This window comes from Jaculus jaculus, chromosome 7 (genome assembly GCF_020740685.1).
Source record: "Jaculus jaculus isolate mJacJac1 chromosome 7, mJacJac1.mat.Y.cur, whole genome shotgun sequence".
Lineage (NCBI taxonomy): Eukaryota > Metazoa > Chordata > Mammalia > Rodentia > Dipodidae > Jaculus > Jaculus jaculus.
Genome location: NC_059108.1, coordinates 143,503,627 through 143,525,842, shown reverse-complemented (window position 1 = coordinate 143,525,842; position 22,216 = coordinate 143,503,627). Strand labels below are relative to the sequence as shown.

General features: G+C 51.7%; 1 protein-coding gene across 1 annotated transcript in view; it reads right to left on the bottom strand.

Annotated features, from left to right (window-relative positions):
- Positions 1-920: 920 nt before the first annotated feature.
- Ltbp2 (latent transforming growth factor beta binding protein 2) overlaps positions 921-22,216 on the bottom strand; it is a 119,068-nt gene continuing 97,772 nt past the window's right edge. Inside the window, exons 18-35 of the mRNA XM_045153951.1 lie at positions 16,884-17,003; positions 15,760-15,882; positions 15,403-15,528; positions 14,748-14,873; positions 12,613-12,735; positions 12,376-12,501; positions 11,823-11,945; positions 11,060-11,191; positions 10,660-10,785; positions 9,983-10,126; positions 9,123-9,314; positions 8,750-8,833; positions 7,265-7,393; positions 6,881-7,018; positions 6,630-6,797; positions 6,116-6,397; positions 4,433-4,582; positions 921-3,783 (exon numbers count right to left, since the gene is read on the bottom strand). Of these exons, the coding sequence (XP_045009886.1) occupies positions 3,638-3,783; positions 4,433-4,582; positions 6,116-6,397; positions 6,630-6,797; positions 6,881-7,018; positions 7,265-7,393; positions 8,750-8,833; positions 9,123-9,314; positions 9,983-10,126; positions 10,660-10,785; positions 11,060-11,191; positions 11,823-11,945; positions 12,376-12,501; positions 12,613-12,735; positions 14,748-14,873; positions 15,403-15,528; positions 15,760-15,882; positions 16,884-17,003 (2,558 nt within the window). The 3' untranslated portion in view covers positions 921-3,637. The remainder of the gene's footprint in view (positions 3,784-4,432; positions 4,583-6,115; positions 6,398-6,629; positions 6,798-6,880; positions 7,019-7,264; positions 7,394-8,749; positions 8,834-9,122; positions 9,315-9,982; positions 10,127-10,659; positions 10,786-11,059; positions 11,192-11,822; positions 11,946-12,375; positions 12,502-12,612; positions 12,736-14,747; positions 14,874-15,402; positions 15,529-15,759; positions 15,883-16,883; positions 17,004-22,216) is intronic.

Here is a 22,216-nt window from a genome sequence, read left to right as displayed (position 1 = left end):
TTTTCCAGCTTTCTGTCAGCTGGTCTACATGGAGGAGGTTTTCAGCTCAGCTCCAGCAGGATTTCTCAGTGACCTTGCAGCCCAAGTATGTGGAGTCTTCAGCAATAGGGTCTTACCATCTATTCCTGGTAGGGAACCAAGAATCTCAGCAATGGCCTGTAATGTTTGGTATCAGTGACCTCCCTTGGCCTGGAACTCTTAATTCTCCTGCCTCAGCCTCCTGAGTGCTGAGATTACAAGCATGTGTCTCCAAACGCAGCTCTTCCTACTATTTTCAAGGAAAGACTGTCAAAGGTCTTATTAGTTACAAACTGGCTTCCGTGCAAGCCAGTGCCCAAGACTGTGTCCCCCCACACCACCCCACTGAAGGCTGAAGCCAAGGCCTCATGCACACTACACAAAACACCCTATCTTTTCCCTGGCAAAAGTCATACTAATACAAAAACCAAAGATGAGGAGGACAAGGGAGCCCTGACTCTGCTGCTTCGTGCTGGTTCTTGGTTAATCGTACTGTGGAATCACATCCTTTAGCTAGCTATGCTGTGACTATGAGGGATAGCTCTCCTTCAAACTCTTGCTTTGCGCTGGTGTTAGGCAGCTGGCCTGTGGCAGGGCTGGCACTGTCACCGTCATTGCAACATTACAGCTTTGCATGTTTGTCTGAAAGGCAGGGAACGCCTTTGTTTTCTAGGACAGATGTTTATAGTTGCCATTCTTTCCCCATAAAAATGCCTCAGGACTGCTTCATGAAAGTTTAAGCCATTTTAAGATAATTATCACCTGGCTCTGATTATAAACAATAAATAAAGAAAGAAGGCATTGAAGTAGTCTGTAGCCAGTAGATATATTTAAAAATATTTTATTTTTTTTAACTAGGTAATGTACAAATTAAAAAAAAAGCACACACACACAAAATGGAGTAATAGTGAAACCATCTCTCGATATTTTATTTACCAACCTTGCCACCCTCCCCATAAGCCATATTGTTCTTTGTTTATCCCAGAGATATGATCCCATAGATATAACAAAATAACACATGCACAAGAGTATTCACTATAGCATTATTAACAAGGAATGGGAGACAATGGGAATTTCTGTCAGTGAGGGACCAGTTATTACGGTTTATCCATTCAACAGAGCACAGCCATAAAACTTATGATGAGGCAGCTTTTTATTTTGAGACAGGGTCTCACTATATAGCTCAGTCTATCCTAAAATAAATGATCCTCCTGCCTCAGCTTTCTGAATGCTGGCATTACAGGTGTGTGCTCCAACTCTAGGCAATATCGGACAGCACTTCATGTGCAAGTATGAAGGGAAGAAGTAGCTAGTTATGGTGGCACACATCCGTAATCTCAGCACTCTGGAGACAAAGGCTGGGGGCCTCACGCATCCTAGGCCACCCTGGGCTACAGAGTGAGACCCCACCTTAGAAGAAAAATGATGAAAGCAAAGTGCAGAACAGTATGCATAGCATGTATCTGAGCTGTCAATAAAAGACAGTATGTGCATGTGCTTGCAAGAATAAGTAGGAAGACAAGAGAGGGACCTGGGGACAGGGTATGTTGAGTGATAATGTGTTCTCTGAAGGATGGACGTAAGGGGAGCCGCAGGGATGAGGCTAACAGCTGTCCACTTCCTTTACGCAAGCAACGGCGTTTCTTACATGCTATTCCATAGCCTCCTCCTCCTCAATCTGCTTGGGTGACCTTCTTACCAGGGTGTTGAGAGCTGCTGCTTTTTGAAGGGTCTCGTAGAAATCGTTTCTAATCTTACTATAAAAAAATAATGCTGTAATAAATGGTCTCTTACATATGTCATTTCACATTTGACGAAACTGTATCTGAAGGTGAAGTTTCTAGAAGTGGGATTATTGGATCGGTTGGCACCTGTTAGGGTTTTGTACCTTCACACTGAGCTCTTGAAGGTGTACCAGTCAATGTTCCCATCAGTGATCATGAGGGTCTGTTTCCCCAGGAGCTCGCCACTTGGCAGGATGAGAAAACTTTTCAACTTTATAAAAATCACCTTCATTGTGATTTGCATTTTATTTTATTTATTTTTAGTGTTGGGGAGGAAACTGCGGGACCTTGTAAAATACCTCAACTAGTGTACTGACGTAAAGAAAATCATTAAAGCTTTCTATATCTCAATCTTCTCACCTGTAAATTGGGAATAAAAATACTAAGCAGTATTATTGGATGATTAAATGAAATTTATGCACAGCACTCAATACAGTGCCTGGTATGTGGCAAGCATTCAATAAATTATATGATGGCTGACAATCAAAGCAGCAGGTAGGACTGGACAGATTAAATTAAGAAAGTAGCATTCATCGCCATCTTCAGTCACATGTAGCCTTGTCAGAAAATGCAGTCGGAGTTTGCCTTGCCTTGCTATTGTAGCTTTTCCCATTGAGCCTGTGGCAGAAGACATGGGACAGGCAGTCTCATCACTAATCTTTAGACTGAACCAACATGATAGAACTGTTCTAATAGGTGGTAAAAACAAGAACAAAAGGCCGGATGTTCATGTCTTTATTCCACTGTGGTTCTGATCTCCCAGGTAGCTTATGTTAAAGGGCATCTTGCAGAGGGGTTCCAAACGTGTGTTTTCTGAAGGGAAAGAGGACAGGGACTTCTGAGTAGAGAAGAAAAACAGCACTGGAGATGTGGCTTCCTCTGCACATGACCAAACCAGAAAACAGGCCCCCTTTTAATGTTAGCTCATCAACTTGGTTTTTACAAAAAGAGAAGCCCAGAAGAGATCTGTTTCCTGCAGGAAGCATACGTATTTAAGAAATGTCTCTGGAGATGGGCACTTTATCATGGGGCAGCTCTTATGGGTGGTGCACAGGGGTGCTGAGTAGATTTTTGAATACTTATTTGCCCAACGCTTCTGAATGTTTTCTTCAGGCACGTATAAAGCCTTGGCTCCCCCTGTTATGTCAACTCCCCACATTCGTCTGCTTTCTCAGGCTCACTGTTCCTCTTCACTCGTGTTTCTTACATTCAGCAAGCTATCATCAGTCTTCCCCCTCTGAGATGAGGGAATCTCCCTTCCTTCCTTTGGGGCCACAACTGGCTACGAGATGGAAACGTAGCAAAGTCAGGGCCGCACTAGACTTGCCGGGCGGCGGGGATTCTTCCTTCCGAGGGGTGGCACTGGACCGTCCCCGACTCTTCCAAACCCTCTCTCGCTTCACACGCTGTGAAAGACCATCCCGGGGCAGACACAGCTTCGGTGCCAGTTGTGGACTCCTCAGGAGGATTAGTGGATCATAGCTGGAAAGGGCTGAGGCCGCGGGCCCTACACGTTTGCACGGCCCGAGGGCGTGGCTGGTGGCTGCGGTCCACGAGCAGCCCACGGTGGGGCCTCGCGAGCAGCTGGTGGGCTGCACCTCGTGGCCGGTGCTTAAGCATGAAAGCAATTTGTGGCGTCGGAGCCCAGTGGCGGCCTGGAGGCTCAGCCAGAGCTTAAGCCGGAGCGAGAGAAGCAGGCAAGGCTGACAGACCTGGGCTGCAGGGCCCTGACCCGATGTCGTCATGGTGTCTTCCCAGCTAGGAAAGCATCCTCAAGCCCCTCGCCTGTGGCTGGAAGCCATTCCCAGGTAGCTGTCCACGCTGACCCCTTGCCGCTACTCCTTGGCAGCACAGTGTGGGGGGCCCGGCTCGGCCACATAACCTGGGGAGCAGTGGCAGCGATAGGAACCCTCCGTGTTCTCGCAGTGCCCGTGGGCGCACAGCGCGGCAGGTCCGTACACGTCATCGCACTCGTTGACATCTGAGGGGAGCAAAAGAGAAAGCCGTAGGGGAGCCCTCTGTCCCTCTGGCCACTCCCTGCCCCCGCCCCCACCCTTGGCAATGTAATCCTGGGTCCCTCATCCCCAAATGAAGGGATACAAAGATGGAAAAACAAGGAGCAGTGATCTCAAAGTGTGCCCAAGAACATGTCCCCCTTTTTTGTTTTTGTTTTTGTTTTTGTTTTTTGTTTTTGCCAGGTAGAGTCTTGCTCTAGCCCAGGCTGACTTGGAATTCACTATGTAGTCTCAGGGTGGCTTCGAACTCACAGCGATCCCCCTACCTCTGCCTCCTAAGTGCTTGGACTACAGGCGTGCACCACCACACCTGGCCCAGGAACAAGGTTTAGTTTTTGTTTCAACTTTATTTATTTGAGAGGTATTTGAGAGAGTGAAAGAGGCAGATCTAGAGAACGGGCATGCCAGGGTCTCTAGCAAACAAAATCCAGACACATGCACCACTTTGTGCATCCGGCCCCACGTGGGCACTGGATAATCAAACCTGAGGCGGCTCTGAGCCATCTCTCCAGCCCAAATTGGACTTTCTGGGGTTTTTTCTCACACTCGCTGTCTGGACAAGGCCCCACTAGAGGGCAGCAGAGCGCTTCCCTCCCGGCCCGGGTCTGAGCTTACCCACGCAGGCCATGTGGGCGGCATCCAGCTGGAAGCCCTGGAAGCACTCGCAGGTGTAGCCCTCCCGCACCCGCACGCAGCGCCCGTTGTCACAGCCGTTCAGGACGCCGCACTCCTCGGCCTGAAGCCCTTCGAAGGCGGCCAGCGGCTCTGCAGGGAAGGAGCCAGAGGAACCTGATGCCGGGGCTCAGGGCCCACTCTCCTGCGCCCTCCACTACAAGGGTTGCCCTCAGTTTGGCGCCAAGGGTGGGGGTCATAAAATTCTCACAATAAGTGTCTTTTTTGGGGGAGGTGGGGAGAGAGAAGTACAGAACTTTAAATGTGGGGTGGGATTTACCACTTCCACAATGGCAGGTTCCTGATGAGCTGGGTGTTTTTATACAGTTTTTTTAGGTTTGGTAGTGGTAGGTGTGTGTGTGGGTGGGTGGGTGTGTAGGGGTGTTTTTTGTTATTGTTGCTTTGTTTGAGGCAAGGTCTCACTTCAGCCTAGGCTGACCTGGAACTCACTTATCTTCCTAACTTAACCTCCCAAATGCTGGCATTTAAGGCGTGCACCACACCCAACTCAGGGGAGGGGGCTGTTAAAATCTCGCTTTGAGACAGAGCATTGTTATATAACACAGACTGGCCTTGAGTTCATGGTCCCTCTGCCTCGGCCTCCTAAATTGTGGGATTACACACATGTGCCTCTATGCCTGGCAAGGTTTCTTCTTTGTGATGCCAGGGGTTAAGCCCATCCCACCCTAGTGCCTTTGCTGAAATCGCGGCATCATCTTTTGATTATGGGATGAGCAACATAGGGGCCTCAGTCAACAGGAAGCAGAACTCATACCTGCTTTGCCATAACCTTTCCTTTAAGCACCCCCACGCCTGAAAAAGACCCCATTCTGCATGGTAGTGCGATACACTCACTGTTTCTGTGGCAGGTACTGCGGCCCGCGCACAGGTACCAGATCTTATAACCTCATGAGAGTGCAAGGTCTGATTCCTGGTGTCATTACCACTTAGTTACTGGGGGGTCAACACAGTGGGCTTTTACAAAAAATTATTTTTATTTATTTATCTCTGAGAGAGAGGGAGAGAATGAGCACACCAGGGCCTCTAGCCTCTGCAAACTCCAGGTGCATATGCTGCCATGGGCATGTGGCTTACGTGGGTTCTGGGGAAGTGAATCTGGGTCCTTAGGCTTCTCAGGCAATCAAACACCTTAACCGCTAAGCCATCTCTCCAGCTCCATGGTGGGCTTTTAAAGTCACTTGAAACTCTCATGTGGAAGACCCAACGCCCCTGTTCCACCACTCATGTGGGGCTCAGGTCCTTCTGGTTGAGGCCCAAAATTTTAAAACTTTAAAAAATAAAATCATTAGAAATTCTTGATTTACATATGAAGCCCTAAGTTGAATGTTTTTCTTGGAACAAACTGAGCACATAGCTGTTTCTGCTACTGCTGCAGAGCAGCCGAGGCTGCAGCAGTGCCTTATTCTTCCCTGTGGTAGTTAATCACAGGGAGTTGGTAGGGCCCAACCTGGGCATTTAGAGTTACGTGTTTGGTAACTTGAGATTGGTCCACCTTTTTCCTTCCCCATCTTCACCCTACCAGCAACGTGACTGGCAGGCAGGTGGAAGAGTTGAAAGGGAAATAGCTTCAGTGCCCATCTCTTGCCCTGTTTTGCTACCACATACCTGGATGGCTGGCCACATAGCGGGGTTGAAGTTCAGAAGGCTGCAGAGGAGACTCGAGGACCGGTGTGGCGCCCCCTGGCTGGCTGGCCATGTTGGAGAAGGGGGGCTCAGGGACATTTTCCTCAGGGCCCAGGTAGTTGTAAAAGGGGGGTCCATCTGGGCCATAGAGGCTGTAGTGCAGGTCATCTGGGCCAGGGCCATACTCATAGCCTGGCCGGAAGTGGACCCCGGCCTCCCGCTCAGCCTCGATCCTGGCCACATTACACAGCTGAGCGTAGACCTCTGTCAGAGAGGAAGGAGAGAGGGGTGGGGGCTGGACTCCTGCTCTTTCCGCAGGGGGAGAGAGACAGAGAGAGGGAGAACATGTGGAGACTGGTGCCCTCTGGAGGTTCCTGGCACCACTGGCATTCTCTCTGCTTCAAATAGCAGGGGTGGAAGAAAAGCCACTGCGGAGATTGCCCTACACCTCCCATCCAAGGTGACGGCACCCCATCCCGGAGTTGGCCCCCCTCACCAGAGTTCCTGGGGGGACACAGAGCACACTGCTGGCTCCAAGCTTCGCCATCCTGACAGCAGCATTCGGTATAGGTGGTGTGATGGCCGCGCAGAGGCTGGCTGCACACATCATTGGTGACTTTCTTCCAGCAGATGTCCATGTGGATGTCATGATCGGGGAAGTCCTCTGGCGGCACAGGACCCAGGACAATGTGAGCGCCAGCCCAGGTCTGTGCCCCGCCCCCGCTGCCTGTGCCCCCAGCTCCTCACCCAAGTGGCCGGTGCTATTTACACAGCGCTGCCCACCGAGGTCCAGAGTGAGGGGGGGACTGCAGAAGCAGTGGAACGAGCCTTCTGTGTTCACGCACTCTCCGTTCTCACAGGCCATGTCCTGGCACTCGTTGTGATCTGGGGGGGTGGGAAGAGGTAGGATGGAGCCTTGTCAGAGGACTACCCTCAAGGAAGGGGGTTTTCCTGGGCCTATGGAGACGCCCTTCCCCAGCCCAGTGTGGCAGATCCCTCCCCAGGGAGAATCCCTGACAAGGCCAGTCTCCCCTCCCCTCAGATCTGCCTTTGCAGTGGGCATCTTCCCTAGGAAGGGGCACTGCTGGGCAAGAGCAGGACTGGGGTGGGAGGGGCTGGGTGCATCCTCACCCTGACACTTCTTGCTGGAGGCGTCGTAGTGATAGCCAGGATTGCACAGGCAGAGATAGCCGGGCACTGTGTTGAGGCACCGGCCATTCTGGCAGAGAGCGGGTCCGAACAGCACGCACTCGTCGGCATCTACGAAAGATCCAAGCAAGTGGAGGGCCAGAGAAGACACGGGAGGATGTGGTACTTATGACCAGCATGTCAGGGCTTGAAACCTGGCCCTGCCACTTAGGAATTGGTGAGTTGGGCAAGTTGCTTAGGTTCTTCTTGGCTTAGTTTCCTATCTATCTATCTATCTATCTATCTATCTATCTATCTATCTATCTACTATCTATCTATCTATCTATCTATCTATTATCTATCATCTATCTATAATTTGGACTGGAGAGATCGCTTAGCAGTTAAGGCACTTGTCTAAACAGCCAAAGGACCTAGGTTCGATTCCCCAGGACCCATGTCAGCCAGCTGCACAAGGTAACACATGCACTTGGAGTTCGTTTACAGTGGCTGGAGGCCCTGGCATACCCATTCGTTCTCTTATCTCTATCTGCCTTTCTCTCTCAAATAAATAAATTTATGACAATATTTTTATTTTTATTTAGTTATTTGAGAGAAAGAAGTATAGAGGAAAAGAGAATGGGTGTCCTGGTCCTGGTCCATCGAACCTAGGTCCTTTGGCATTGCAGGCAAGCACCTTAATCACTAAGCCATCTCTCCAGCCCTCAAATAAATGAAATTTTTTAGCTGGGCATGGCGGTGCACGCATATAATCCCAGCAGAGGCAGACGTAGGAGGATCACTGTGAGTTTCAGGCCATCCTGAGAATACATAGCAAATTCCAGGTCAGCTTGGACTAGAGCTACCTCAAAAAACAAAATAAATCAATTAAAAAAAACTTTAAATGTGGTAAATACTACTTAACCTCTTAAAGCTGCTTTTAGGATTAGGAAGTACTAACACATGTGAGGTACTTAAAATAGTGCTTGGTACATAGCACACAGTCAAGAAAAGCTACTTGTGACACAGGTGTGGTCAGTGGAAAAGCCCCGCCTAGCGTTCATGAAGCTCTGGATTCGATCCCCACAACACACACACACACACACACACACGTTACCCCCATTTCCTTCTCGAGACTAGTTTCAAGAATAAGGCAGTGAGGGCCTGCAGTACCTGAAACAGTATGAGCACCCCAAAGTCTGCTTTGATAAATAGGGCCAAGAGAGCTAGGCTAAGCAGGTGAGGTGAAACCAAGCACCGTAGCTTGTTCCTGGAGGTCGCAGCCTTGAGGGAGCAGGGAAATTGAGCTGAGGGGCATGTGGACACTCCAGGAAGAGCTCAAGTCAGAATTGCCAGCTAAAATCACGGGGAGTCCGGGACAGAAACTAAGGAAGGGATCTGGAAGCTGAAGGCAGGATTTCCCAGGACCTCCTAGACAACTCAGCCAGGGTCCCTACTGGAAAATGGAGCTCATGCAAGGCAGTTGGTTACCTGTGTACATGGTCTGTCCGAATGTCCAGGCTTCTTCCACAGGGATGTACCCTTGTCCACTGGGGCAGAGTTCACTGAATTCGACTGTGTAGGGAGGCATGTGAGTTCAGAGAGGGAACACTCTATCCCTTTTCCTCTCTCTCCTTTGCTTTTGATTTTGTTTCCTTGATAGAAAGTTTTATTACATATCCCAGGCTAGCCTGAAACTTACTACATAGCCCAGGCTGGCCTTAGTTCATGATTCTCTTGCCCCAGCCTCCTGAGTGCCGGAATTATAAGCATGCACCCCCAAACCCGGCTCCCTCCCTCCTTCTAAAAGTGTTACACTACACAGCTGACCCTCAGCGGATTAGGGACTTTCTTGAGACCTTACCTGAGTCCTCAGATGGGCAAAGATCACAGGCATCTCCCCACCCATGGCCCTGAGTGCAGCAACACTCAGCCCGTGTAGAGTTGTGGCCCAGGATGCTGGAGCAGGGAGGACTACCACTGTGACTGGAGTAACATTCCATGCGGATGGGGCCTGGGGCCTGGCCTCCAGTTGGGGCCTCAGGGATGCTCTGAGCTGTGTGTGATAGTGTCTTATTACTTACTGCCCGCTCATGACCCTCTTAGGCACCCCAGCTCTGGGAGATATCTTTTAATGTCTATATAGCCTTGTAGTGCACAAAATGCTATCACCTCTTTTACCTTACTTGGTGCTCTTAGCATCTCTAGGAATGGCTACTGTTAGTTCTCTACTACAGATGGAGAAGTTGTGCTTAGAGAAAATGTTAAGGGGTAAAATAGGGATGTGGTCCCAGCGCTTCTGATGCCTAAACCCTGGATCTTTCTGGCGTACCACCTGACCCTCCACACCTTGGGCTGGGTCTACCCTTGGGCATGCCATACAAGCGGCTCTCTCATCTTTCTGTGTCTCAGGGACCCTGGCCCTTCCCACCCTTCCTTGGTCCTTGCAAGGTCTCTCTTGCTTTCTCCCGAGTCAGTGAAGCCAGGTGGATCCTGCTACAGGCGGGGATGAGAGGCTGAGCGTAGCTCTGGGGTGGAGCGGAAGCGGCGTGGGGAGGGCCTGGCTTAGCTCAGCTTCAAGTCCTCCTTCATCCAGAAGAACCGTCTGGGGATTAGTGGGTTCAGGGTCTCTACCTAGCCAAAGTCGAGGTCCCTGTTGTCACGCTAAGCATCGGAGCTCTCTGAGTGCTTGCGGCTCTCACGGCGGCAGGAGAGGGGCCTCACCTCCAGCCCCCCGAGGACGGCACTGCCCCTCCTGGGCATCGTACTCCTGGAGGTCACTGGCGCACAGGCAGAGGAAGGACCCTTCCACATTCTCGCAGAGCGCATTCCCGCACACCGCCAGCATGAGCTCGCACTCGTTCACATCTGCCAGGCATGAGGACAGGCTGCGTACAGGGGCCGCCCAGGCACGCTGCCAGCCCAACCAGGCGGGCTCCCATCCCCCAAGAGAACCATGCCAGGCCTTGATGGGAGATGCAAAAGTGAGAATGAATTAGCAGGAAGGAGGGGTTGCTGAAAGGGCTGATGAAAGTGTCCCCGAGGACACATTATTCAAACAATGACATCTCTTGAGCCCCAGGGTCTCTAAGGAAGTGGACAGGGGCGGACGAGGTGCCTGTCTTCATGTGCTTTCTCCCTCTGCTGGCAAGGCTTGGCCATGCTTCCCGTACCAGGCCAGCAGAGGTGCCCGGCTGGAGGGGGAGTTGAAATAGCTCCTGACTCTCTGGGGGACCTATCATGAAGCCATGCAACCCTGACTTTTGGAAGGAGGGCCCCAGGGCTTCCATCCAGGACAAATGAGATCTGTGGAAATGAGAACCACCAAAGGACCACCGCCCCCCCCCCCCGGGACTCCCCTGACCCTGACCCAGACCCTGGGTAGCCCCCAGGCTTCTCACCCACACAGTCCCAGCCCGAGGGTGAGGTCTCAAAGCCCTGGTCACAGAGGCAGCGGAAGGAGCCGTCCGTGTTGTCACAGAAGCCGTGACTCCCACAGACAGTGTCGTTGGCGCACTCGTCTATGTCTGTGGGACGGGGGGACCAGAGCAGAGGGTGAGCACACCCCGTTTGCTAGGAGTACTTATTTATCTGGTCTATTCACGCCCCAAGGTCCACCCAAACCCAAGTTCTCAACAGAGGACAAGGAAGGTTGTGGTTCTGTAGAAAGCTCTGTTGTCAAACGGCTGCCCAGAGACTGTCTTCTGGAGAAAATTATTTGTAGCTCAATGTCGGGGGGTGGGGGGGGGATCCAGATGTCCTCAGCCCTCCCACCTCTGTCTGCCCCCCCCTCCTGCTCACCAATGCAGTCTCCGGTAGGGGCCAGGTAGAACCCGGGCTGGCAGACCTGCACACAGCGGTAGGAGCCAGGGCTGTTCTCACACCTCCAGGCGCCGCACACTGGGTCTCCGTGGTCCTCACACTCGTCAATATCTGTCCCCAGACCCACGGAGAGAGGGAGGGAAATATGGTTAGGTCACTGGACCCACCTTGCTGGCATTACAAGCTCACGCCCCACAACTTCTGGGGTCCTTGGTCTGTTCAAATTACTGTGCTTATCTCACCCCCGACGCAGCAGAGGTGAACATCTGGGAAGAGAACTGTGTGCTACTCACCCCCACCTCACCCGCACCCCGTCTCCATACTTCTTTCCCCCGCTTCCTGTTCCCTAGCACAGCGCTTTACATGCAGCCTTGAGTTCACACTGGGCTTCAGGGAACTGTCTCCTTGTCTGTCTGTCTTCTTGAACCCATTGCAAGATTACCTATAACCACCCATCTTAGCAAAAGACATTGACCATAGCAGGTGTTTAATGTCAATTATGTGGCCTTCAGAACCAGATCGTGTGTGTGCCCTTCCAGCACAGAGGTGACGACTGGCTTCATCCTGTCAGACTCGGACGGTCTCCAGGCCGGAAGGTACTCCACAACTGCATTAGCCCTTGCATGACTGACCTTTGGAAAGCACTGCTTCCTAGCAGGCTGCGTTCCTTGTTCCAGAAGGCTGAGGACCAGACCAAGGATTGCGTGGGTGAAAATGGGGCAGAGTCCCATAGAGCCCTTACCCACACACTCCCCACTCTCTGGGGAGGGCTGGAAGCCAGCTTCACACAGACAGTTGAAGGAGCCTTCTGTGTTGACACACTGCCCTCCCAGACATGGGTCTGAGGCTGCACACTCGTCCACATCTAGAACAGAGACTCCAGTCAGGAGACAGCCCTGGGTTTCTTCCCTCTTGACATCCTAAGCAGCTTCATATGGGTTCCAAGGAGCCCATAGGAGAGCCAGGGAGCCTCTCGGGGTAGGAAAGGGCTGGGAGGTCCAAAGGGTAGTCCAGAGCTAGGAACTTGAGGGCATGCCGAGGGCGGGGGAGGGGTAAGGCTGGGCCTCTGTTGATGAGGACAACAGCGACACCGATTTTGGAGAGGGTGCATGCATCGCAGAGAGGTCCTGAACACTGATTCCCTTGCATGACCCCGGCCCTTCCATACTCTCATTCTTGGGCGGGTCATTAGCATTTCCTTTGACTTCAGTTCTGGTATTAGGATAACTCTAGCCACAGCCTCTAGCATCTGTGCCGCTGCCCCCCCCCCAGATGCCACCGTGCCAGCTCCTCACCCTGGCAGCTGGTGCCTCCCTCCGCGCTGACAAAGCCGGGTGCGCAGAGACAGAAGAAGGACCCGTGGCTATTGAGGCACTCGCCGTGGGGTGCACAGAACTCCTCCCCCACACATTCGTCCACATCTGCAAGGGCAAGGTGGGAAGGGAATGTCTCCACAGGTGTCCCTCCCCAGACGCTCACTGCCTCCAGCCTCCCCCCCACCCCCCCGGGGTGGCGACACTTGGGAGACTCACCCTCACATAAGGTGCCATTGGCCAGCTGGAAACCCCGGGGACAGAGGCACTGGTAGGAGCCCACCGTATTCTTGCACTCGCCTCCCAGGCAGCTGTTCTTCGGGTCTTCACACTCATCCACATCTGCAGGGGTCACACGGGGAGAGAGGCAGCTGATGGTGAAACCTCCCAAGGACAGGACTGAGGGGAAGGTCTCCAGAGGACCTGTCGCCTCCCTGAAGGGACTGGGCCCACGGGACCATCTGCTTCACCTAGAACAACAGTCCAGCGGGGAAAAGCTGGCGAGACAACAGGGGGAGCAGAATGGCAGCAGCTCCTTCCACTTGGCCCAGTCCTTGCTGGGTTATTCCACTGTCCAAGAGGCCCTGGCCTCGGGCTGGAGCGATGGCTTAGCGGTTAAGGCACTTGCCAGCAAAGCCAAAGGGCCCCAGTTCAGTTCCACAGGACCCACGAAAACCAGATGCACAAGGTGGCCCATGCATCTGGAGTTTGTTTGCAGTGGCTGGAGGCCCTGGCGCACCAGTTCTCTCTTTCTCTCTGCCTCTTTCCTGCTCTCTCTCTCTCTCAAATCAGTAAACAACTAAATAAAAATGTTTAAAAAGCCATGGCTTCGGGGAGCCAAAGTCCTCTGTCCTTGCCAGGAAGGCTCAAATTTCCAATCTGAGAACAAGAAATAACTCAAGGAAACATATGCAAGGCCCTTAAGAAGGTAACAGAAACTCCATTCTTCTTTCTTTTTGGAGGGGTGGGGGCTGAGGCAAGATCTCATGTAGCCTAGGCCAGCCATGAACTTGCTATGTAGCCAAGAATGACCTTGAACTCCTGATCCTCCTGCTGCTACCTCCCAAGTGCTAGGATTATAGGCCTGCCCCACCATACCACCACACCCAGGTTGTTTTATTACCGTTATCATTGTTATTATTCTAATGTTTAAGGTAGTGTCTTGCTATGTAGTCCAGTCTGGCCTTGGACTTTCCATCCTCCTATCTCCGCTTCATGAGTGCTGGGATTATAGACATGTGCCACCCTACTGGGCTGAAAATTCTACCTTTGAGGTTGGCCTATAGATGGCTTGGTTCAGGCCAGTGTTCTTCCAGAGCCTCCATCGTAAGACATGAGGCATGTGCTAGAAGTTTTTTTTCAAGTTTTTTTTTTTAATTTTTATTTATTTATTTGAGAGTGACAGACACAGAGAGAAGGACAGATAGAGGGAGAGAGAGAGAATGGGCACGCCAGGGCTTCCAGCCTCTGCAAACGAACTCCAGACGCGTGCGCCCCCTTGTGCATCTGGCTAACGTGGGACCTGGGGAACCGAGCCTCGAACCGGGGTCCTTAGGCTTCACAGGCAAGCATTTAACCGCTAAGCCATCTCTCCAGCCCACGTGCTAGAAGTTTGTCAGAACAGATTCCAAAGCAACTCTAGAGTCCCTTGAATCTAGGGAAGGACTTGGAGAGTCCCTCAGGATTGCGGAAGCAATATGTGGCCCCAGACCCAAGCAGAGCAGAGGTGGCTGGCTCTCACTGCCATTCAGCGTCAGCCTATAAGCCAGTAGCTTACTGGTCCACACTTGAAACAAGCCATTGAGTTCTGTGTGGGATTTTGCAGGGCAGACACGCCAGGCCAGCCAGAGACTGACAGCTGGGCAGGGACAGGAGAAAGGACAGGTCTTGGCAGGGAGGTGCTGGCCAACATGGTTAGGGAGCCATGACCAGGGGTGGGCGTGGGGGCTGGTGTGCAGAGGGGAAGGAACTGCGGGTCCTTTGCTTGTGGTGTTAGGGTGCTCCAACATCTTTGTACCTTGTCCCTGACACCCAGGTCTGTATAGCCATTTTTGTTGTTGTTGTTTTCTGAGGTAAGGTCTCACTCTAGTCCAGGCTGACCTGGAATTCACTCTGTAGTCTCAGGGTGGCCTTGAACTCTCGGAGATCCTCCTACCTCTGCCTCCCGAATGCTGGGATTAAAGGCGTGTGCCACCACGCCCGGCTTACAGTCACTTTTTTGACTTCTGTTTGGGAAGGGGTGAGAACAGGTGTCTTCCCAGCTAGCACACTGTCCTGGATTTACAGAGAGGTCCCCTGTCCATTCTTGTGAGTGTCGGGATAGTCTCCTGCAACCCATCTGTGTGGTCTCTTACCTTCACAGGTGCGGCCCAGAGGGCTGGGCCGGAAGCCTGTCCCACAGTCCTTGCAGGAGAAGGATCCCACAGTGTTGGCACAGACTCCTGCAGGGCAGACTCCAGGGAAGGTGCACTCATCCAGATCTGGGAAGACAGACAACTGTGGCCAGGAACCTGGGAGGACAGTCCTCCCCAGTGAGGTCCTCCCTTACCACACCTCTGGCTCCTCTCTGAGCCTGGAGGCACTCTGGGCTTCTAGGGATGGGTAGGGACCTATAAAGCAACTGCCACACTTCCTTCCTAGAAAGCTCCACGTGTAGCTCCACCCACAGTTTCCCTCTGTGATTTTTTTGCTTGGAGGCAGGGTTTCATACAGCCTTGGGTGGCTTCAAATTCACTGTGTAGCTAAGGTTGGCCTCGATCTCCCGATCTTCCTGTGGGTGCCACCACACGAAGCTTCCACCCACCTCTTGTCTCTGTGACTTCCCATTCTTCATGTCCTTAACTCTGAATTGGGGATAATAACAATAGAAGCTCTTTTTTTTGGGGGGGGGGGCAAGTCCCTTTAAAGGCCCTCTAGGCTCCACCCAAGGCTGGAGGACAAAACAGATGTTCCTTGGAAAGCAGGAAGGCCCATGGTCTGACCCCTCTGTCACCATCTCTCCAGGGTTACCTTCACAGGCAGTGCCATCTTCGTTCACCCAGTACCCACTCTGACAGGCTGAGCAGGTGAAAGAGCCCTCGGTGTTGAGGCACAGGCCCGAGGGGCACGAGGTCCGGCTGGCACACTCATCCACATCTGAAATAGGCCGTTGAGTTCTGTGTGGGATTTTGCAGGGCAGACACGCCAGGCCAGCCAGAGACTGACAGCTGGGCAGGGACAGGAGAAAGGACAGGTCTTGGCAGGGAGGTGCTGGCCAACATGGCTAGGGAGCCATGACCAGGGGTCAGTGTGGGGCTGGTGTGCAGAGGGGAAGGTGCTTCAGGATGGCTTTGCCTGTGGAGGAAGGGTGCCACAACGTCTTTGTACCTTGGCACCCTTTTTCATCCGGGGTGACCTGATAGCCCTGGTCACAAGAACATCGAAAGGAACCTTCCAGGTTGGTGCACGTCCCATGGGCACAGACTCCGGGAGTTAGACACTCGTTCACGTCTGTGGGGAGAAGTCCAAGATGGTGTGTTTGCCTTCTCCCTTGCCTTCAGCACCCCCTATTCCCACAGGCTTAGTGTATCAGTTATGAGTCATTGGAACCAGCCTTCAGAGGGCTGCATGCCATTCTGAGAAGGCCATAAAACCATCTTCCTTTATTCCAACCAGTCAGGGCAGGATCCTTCCCCACAAGTTCTCCTCAGCCCCTGACAGTCATGTAGAACATCCTGAACAGTCTTAGAAAAGGGGGCCACCTGAGGATACTAACTGCTCCAAGACCCTTGACTCCCTTCCCCGTGGGTCTGACTCTCTCTAGTCTCTTACCTACTACCTCAAAAACCCCGTGTTCCCAGCCTGACAACCAGCCTCAGTATGTGGGTGGGCAGGGAGGACAGAAGCCAGACCATGCCTGGGTGGTTGTGGCTGTCCCGGGGGCCTGGGAACTCTCTGGCCTCTCCAGAGCCTCAAAGCATCTATTCAAACCACAGCCCCTCCTGGCGTCAAAACCCCGGGCCTTTCTTCCTGCGGGGGCTGAGGGGGGAAAGAGCACCCCTCCTCCTGCCGACACGCAGCTGTCTCGGGAATCAGAAGGGCGACCGCTGGGGAATGACTGGCACTGTGTAGACAATGCTGTCATGCAGCAGAGCAGAGGTGGCTGGCTCTCACCACCACCCAGCATCCGCCTAGGACTTTGAGGTCTCTCACCCCGCCCCACAGGAGCCCAGCCCCGAAGCTTCTGGGACCTCGGGCTGGAGCTGCAGAGCGGATGCGACCAGAGAACAGCAAGGGCCCCCACCCTGGCTGATTCACCGGAGCATGCTCACGCCATGCCCACTGTCATCCGGGAACCCGGCTGCATCACAGAGGACAGAAGACTCCAAAGCCACTTCCTCCTTCTGTCCACCTCTTCTCCTCCCTGTGGGTGGGCTCAACCAACAGTCCCAAGGCCCAGTGCCCCCCCAGCTCCCCGCCCCCCCCCCAGTGTCTTGGCAGGCTGCTCTCACCTACACAATCCCCGCTCTGAGCCCTGTAGCCCGCCTCACAGGCCAGACAAGTGTAGGAGCCGGGCGAGTTGACGCATCTCCCATCAGGGCAGGTGCCAGGGTGTTGGCATTCATTGATATCTGCAAAACAACAGTCCTTCCCTTGGTCATCACTGAGAAAGAACCATGACCCATGTGCACCTTGGTGGCATAGCAAATCTTTGACCCCACCCTTGGGTGGGGAGAGGAATGTCAGTTTCTGCATAGATGAAACACGAGGGGGAAAGAATGAGTTTCCCTGTCTTCCCAGCTCCACCTCCCACTCACTGTCCCAAACCCGAGAGAGACTCCCTGGGGGGAGGCGGTAGGTGGAGGCTACCGCGCAGGTCGGAGGGCTCTCCGTTGTGGGTTGAAGTGTTTGGAACGGCTCTTCATCGCTCCCGTGGTGAACTCCTCGTCCTTCACAAGTGGTAGCCTTTCCTGGAATTGGACATGCTTGGACAGCAGCCAAATGGACTATTGCCTTGGGCCTCAGAGAAAACCACCACAGGGGCAGCAAAGGCAGTTGAGCCTCCCCACCCTGGGAAACGAAGGCTGGGGCTGATTCTGACTGCGGCCTAGACCCGCCTTGAGGCTAATGGCTGAAAGTTCTCCATTGGAGTCAGACTGTTTTTTGTTTTTTTAAATTTATTTATTTGAGAGCGACAGACAGAGAAAGAGGGAGAGAGAGAGAGAGAGAGAGAGAGAGAGAGAGAGAGAGAGAATGGGTGTGCCAAGGCTTCCAACCACTGCAAATGAATTCCAGATGCGTGCGCCCCTTGTGCATCTGGCTAACGTGGGTCCTGGGAAATCGAGCCTCGAACCGGGGTCCTTAGGCTTCACAGGCAGGCGCTTAACCGCTAAGCCATCTCTTCAGCCCAAGTCAGACTGTTTTATTAGCCAAGAGGCACAGGGGTCTTTGCACCTCCTCGGTTGAGTTCCAGGGTCCTGGAGAACCAATAGGCAGGGGCGAGGGGACCCAGGAGTGAGAGTGACAGAAAGGAAGAAAGAAATCTTTCCCTAGAGGCTAAGTCCAGGATTCTTCCCTGGGGGTCCATGGTCCCAGGTACTCAGAGGATCTGAAATGGAGGTATAGAAGGACTGAGCTCTAGGTAAGAACTGCTTGAAAGCCATCCTGGCCAAGCTGCTCAGGAAACAAGAGGACTTATGCTCCAAAGCTAGCAGTCCTGTCGAGGAGGAAGCTCAGCAGCTCATGCACTCAAAGACAGTGCTGACTGCACAGCAAGAAAACCTCTGCATAACCCAGGCCCAGAAAGGCAAGCGCCACATGTTCTCTCTCATATGTGGATCCTAGCTACAGATGCCTGGGCTTCTGCGTGAAAATGAAAATACTTAGTAGCAGAGGCCAGTAAGTTAAAAAGGAGACATAAAGGGAAGAGAAAGGAAGGGAGGAGGGTACTTAATAGGTTGATATTGTATATATGTAAGTACAATGATTGAGATGGTAATATGATGGAGAATGGAATTTCAAAGGAGAAAGTGTGGGGGAAGGGGGATTTAACATGGGATTTTTTTAAATAATCATGGAAAATGCTAATGAAAATTAAAAAAAAGAAAACAACAACAACAAAAAGTATGCACTACCATGCCTAGCCCTGTGTTTTTGCTGTATACTTTTTTTTTTTTTTTTTTGTGGGTGACAGTTTTGAGGTAGGGTCTCACTTTAGCTCAGGCTGACCTGGAATTCACTATGTAATCTCAGGGTGACCTTGTACTCATGGTGATCCAACTTCATTTGCCTCCCCTCCTGAGTACTGGAATTAAAGTCATTTTCCACCACACAAAAAGAAAAAAAAAAGAAAAAAAAAAAAAAGAAAACCTCTGCAGCCCCCAGGGAGGCAATGCAGAAGCCAGGCCCGGGGGCAGAACGGAGGCTTTCTGCAAAGGGACTAAAGCTAACAGCTGGCAAAGCAGAGCCAGAGCCAGGGGGTACCAGGCCAAGGGTGAAAGCAAAGAGGTGGTGGTGTTTGGTTTGCAGAAGTTGGGATACATGAAAGCCATCTGTCACATGGGACCAGAACCTTCCAAACCCAAAACAGCTGAAGAAGATTCATCCACAGGGCAGGTGGTTCCTCAGGCGAGTATCTGTAAGGATGTCCACAACTTCTATAAAGTCTTGGGGACACCAATGTAAAGCCTGTCTCACGCCAAGCATGGTGGCGCACACCTTTAATCCCCAGCTCTTGTGAGGCAGAGGTAGGAGGAGTGAGAACCTGCCTCAAAACAAACAAACAAACAAACAAAAAAAGCCTGTCTCTGGAAATTGGGCAACCACAAGCTCCTAGTTGGGCTGTGTGTCACCAGGCTGAACTATCTGAAGGGTCTCTAGTAGAAGATATCCTTCTAGGTGCTGGAGAGATGGCTTAGCGGTTAAGGCGTTTGCCTGCAAAGCCAAAGGACCTCGGTTCGATTCCCCAGGACCCACATGCGTCTGGAATTTGTTTGCAGTGGATGGAGGCCCTGGTGCGCTCATTCTCTCTTTCTCTCTGCCTCTTTCTCTCTCTCAAATAAATAAATAAAAATAAAATATTTTTTAAAAAAAGATATACGCTGGGTATGGTGGCGCACACCTTTAATCCCAGCACTCGGGAGGCAGAAGTAGGAGGATCGCTGAGAGTTCAAAGCCACCCTGAGACTACATAGTGAATTCCAGGTCAGCCTGGGACCAGAGTGAGACTCCTACCTCAAACAAACAAACAAACAAACAAAAACCAAAAAACCCCAAAACAACAACAGCAAAAATAAGACATAAGCTTAACTGTGTTTTCTGTAACTAAGATGTGGATTGTTTGTTAATGCAGCCTGGCCTAGTCTAACCTGCCACACCACTCCTGGCTTCTTCCTTCTTAGATCAGAGCCCAGAGCAGTGACAGTGATGTTCCTATGGGAGAGGTCTGCCAGCAAGTAGAGGGAGAGGCAGAAGATCACATCAGATCCTCAATTTCCACCTGAGCCAAGGAAGGCTTCTCCCCACTGGGGGCGGATAGAACTAAGTCATTCGCTAAGCCAATCAAAGGAGCCAAATGAACAGCTTGGATGGAGTGTATTCTAGAACCAGGCTGCTGCATCAACTTCTCAGTACCTAGACTAGAGCCGTCACTGGGTGGAGACTTTTCTGCCTGGTCAAGAGTGTGAATTAAAAATAAAATAAAATAAAATAAAATAAAAAATATATATATATAATTTACTTAGTTGAGAGAGAGATAGAGATAGTCAGATAGAGAGAATGGGCACACCAGGGCTTCACTCCACTGCAAAAGAACTCCAGACACATGTGCCACATTGTGCAGCTGGCTTATGTGGGTTCTGGGGAATTGAACCTGGGTCCTTGGGTCCAGGGAAGCACCTTAACCGCTAAGCCATCTCCCCAGCCAGGTTCATATTTTAATATAAGTTTATGGTAAGTTTGGTAGGCTTCAGTACTCTAGTCGTTGGCAGGACCTATTAATTGCCATATTCCCGGCAGGTGGCTGGGGCACAATAGCCATTCAACAAATGTTTGCTGACTGAGGATGTGGAACGATCTATACCCAAAACAACGCCCTTCATTCCTCTTGGTATGAGGCTGCTGAAGAGATGTCTAAAGTGACCCATGGACACAACTGAACCTGGCACTAGCTTGCCAGTCTCCTGCCAGTATACTGGGAGGACCCTGAGCTGCTCTGCCAGTGGTCAGCCTCCTTATGGGGCAGTACAAGGGCACCCACTGCTGTTCCTTCAGAGAGTCCAAGGTTGGGGGAAAGAAGGACACTGAGGCTGGGGCTAGAAGTTCAAGGGACATCAGATGTGGGTAGGGAACAGCCAAGGCCCTGGCAGCGTGTAGGAAAATCTGCTCCCTGGCCACGGAAACCCAGAGTCCTGGTATGATGGAAATGCAGTCTCTCATCAGAGACCGGGGGGTTCGGTGGAGAGAGTGGTTTCTTCTTTGGATAGAGAAGAAAGGGAGAGGAAATTGACTGGGCTCTGGAGGTGATGAGCTAGGTCTGTGGTTGCTGATGGAAACCTGGAGAAGTGTGCAGACTACATCATTCTTTCTTTCAACAGTCCCACAGTGCCTGCCCAGGGCCAAGAACTTAGCCTGACCTCACAGATGAGGTGCATGTCTAAGACCTTTCCTCTGGATGGGACCGAGCAGTCAGTCCAGAGCAGGGCATTCGGGTATGGGGATCGAGACACGGCAAAGTGAGGGCTCTCACAGCGACATTTCCTCCCGGTCATGTGCCAGAGGTGGTACTGAGCACCCCGTATACGTCAGCTTATCCAACCCTCTGAAATGGGCGTGTCAGGTTCCTTTTCCAGCCAAGAGCCAAAAGCCAAACCCAGGCCTGTCTGCACTGGAGTCTCTGCCCTTAATATGGACAGATTAGTGTAAACCTGATATTCTAAATGTTCTGGTATGTTCCTGTTTCATTTCCTTTAGTTCTGCTTTTATCTTTAATAAGTTCTAATATCAAATTCATAATATTGTGATGCTTAAATAAGGTGATCTACCAAGTACTTAGCCAGCTGGCACATGGCAGATACCTACCAAGGGGCACTCCATTCAGCAGTCTCTGGGAAAAATGCCAAGCTGTCTCATTCTCTAATAATCTGATGAGGACAAAAGCAGAGGGTCCCAGCTTTGATCATGCATAGGCCTGAGTTTTTTTTTGTTTTTTTTTTTGTTTTTTTTATTTGAGAGCGACAGACACAGAAAGAAAGAGAGAGAGAATGAGCCCGCCAGGGCTTCCAGCCACCGCAAACGAACTCCAGACGTGTGCACCCCCTTGTGTATCTGGGTAACATGGGTCATGGGGAATGGAGCCTCGAACCAGGGTCTTTAGGCTTCACAGGCAAGCGCTTAACCGCTAAGCTATCTCTCCAGCCCCATAGGGCTGAGTTTTTATGGGAGGCACTGAGAGAAGGAAAACAAACTAGGAATGAAGGTAGTTGTTTGTCCAGTACCTGTAGCTACCCTTTCCCTTCCTTAGATCTCCTAGAACCCTGGGCTTTGTTTCCATGGCAATGGCACTGGGATGGATGGATCATCACAGGGTCCACAAGCTCACTGCTTACCTCTAGGACCCCCTGGAGCCAGGGAAGACCTGGCAAAGGGTCTTGAAGCCATTCACTCATTTGTCAATTACTATTTATGGATGTCCATGCACAGGATATGGTCCACTCTTGAGACGCTCATGGTCTAACAAACTTTTGCAAGAAGATTAAGTCTGAGCTGAGCATGGTGGCGCACACCTTTAATCCCAGCACATGGGAGGCTGAGGTAGGAGGACTGCCATGGGTTGGAGGCTAGCCTG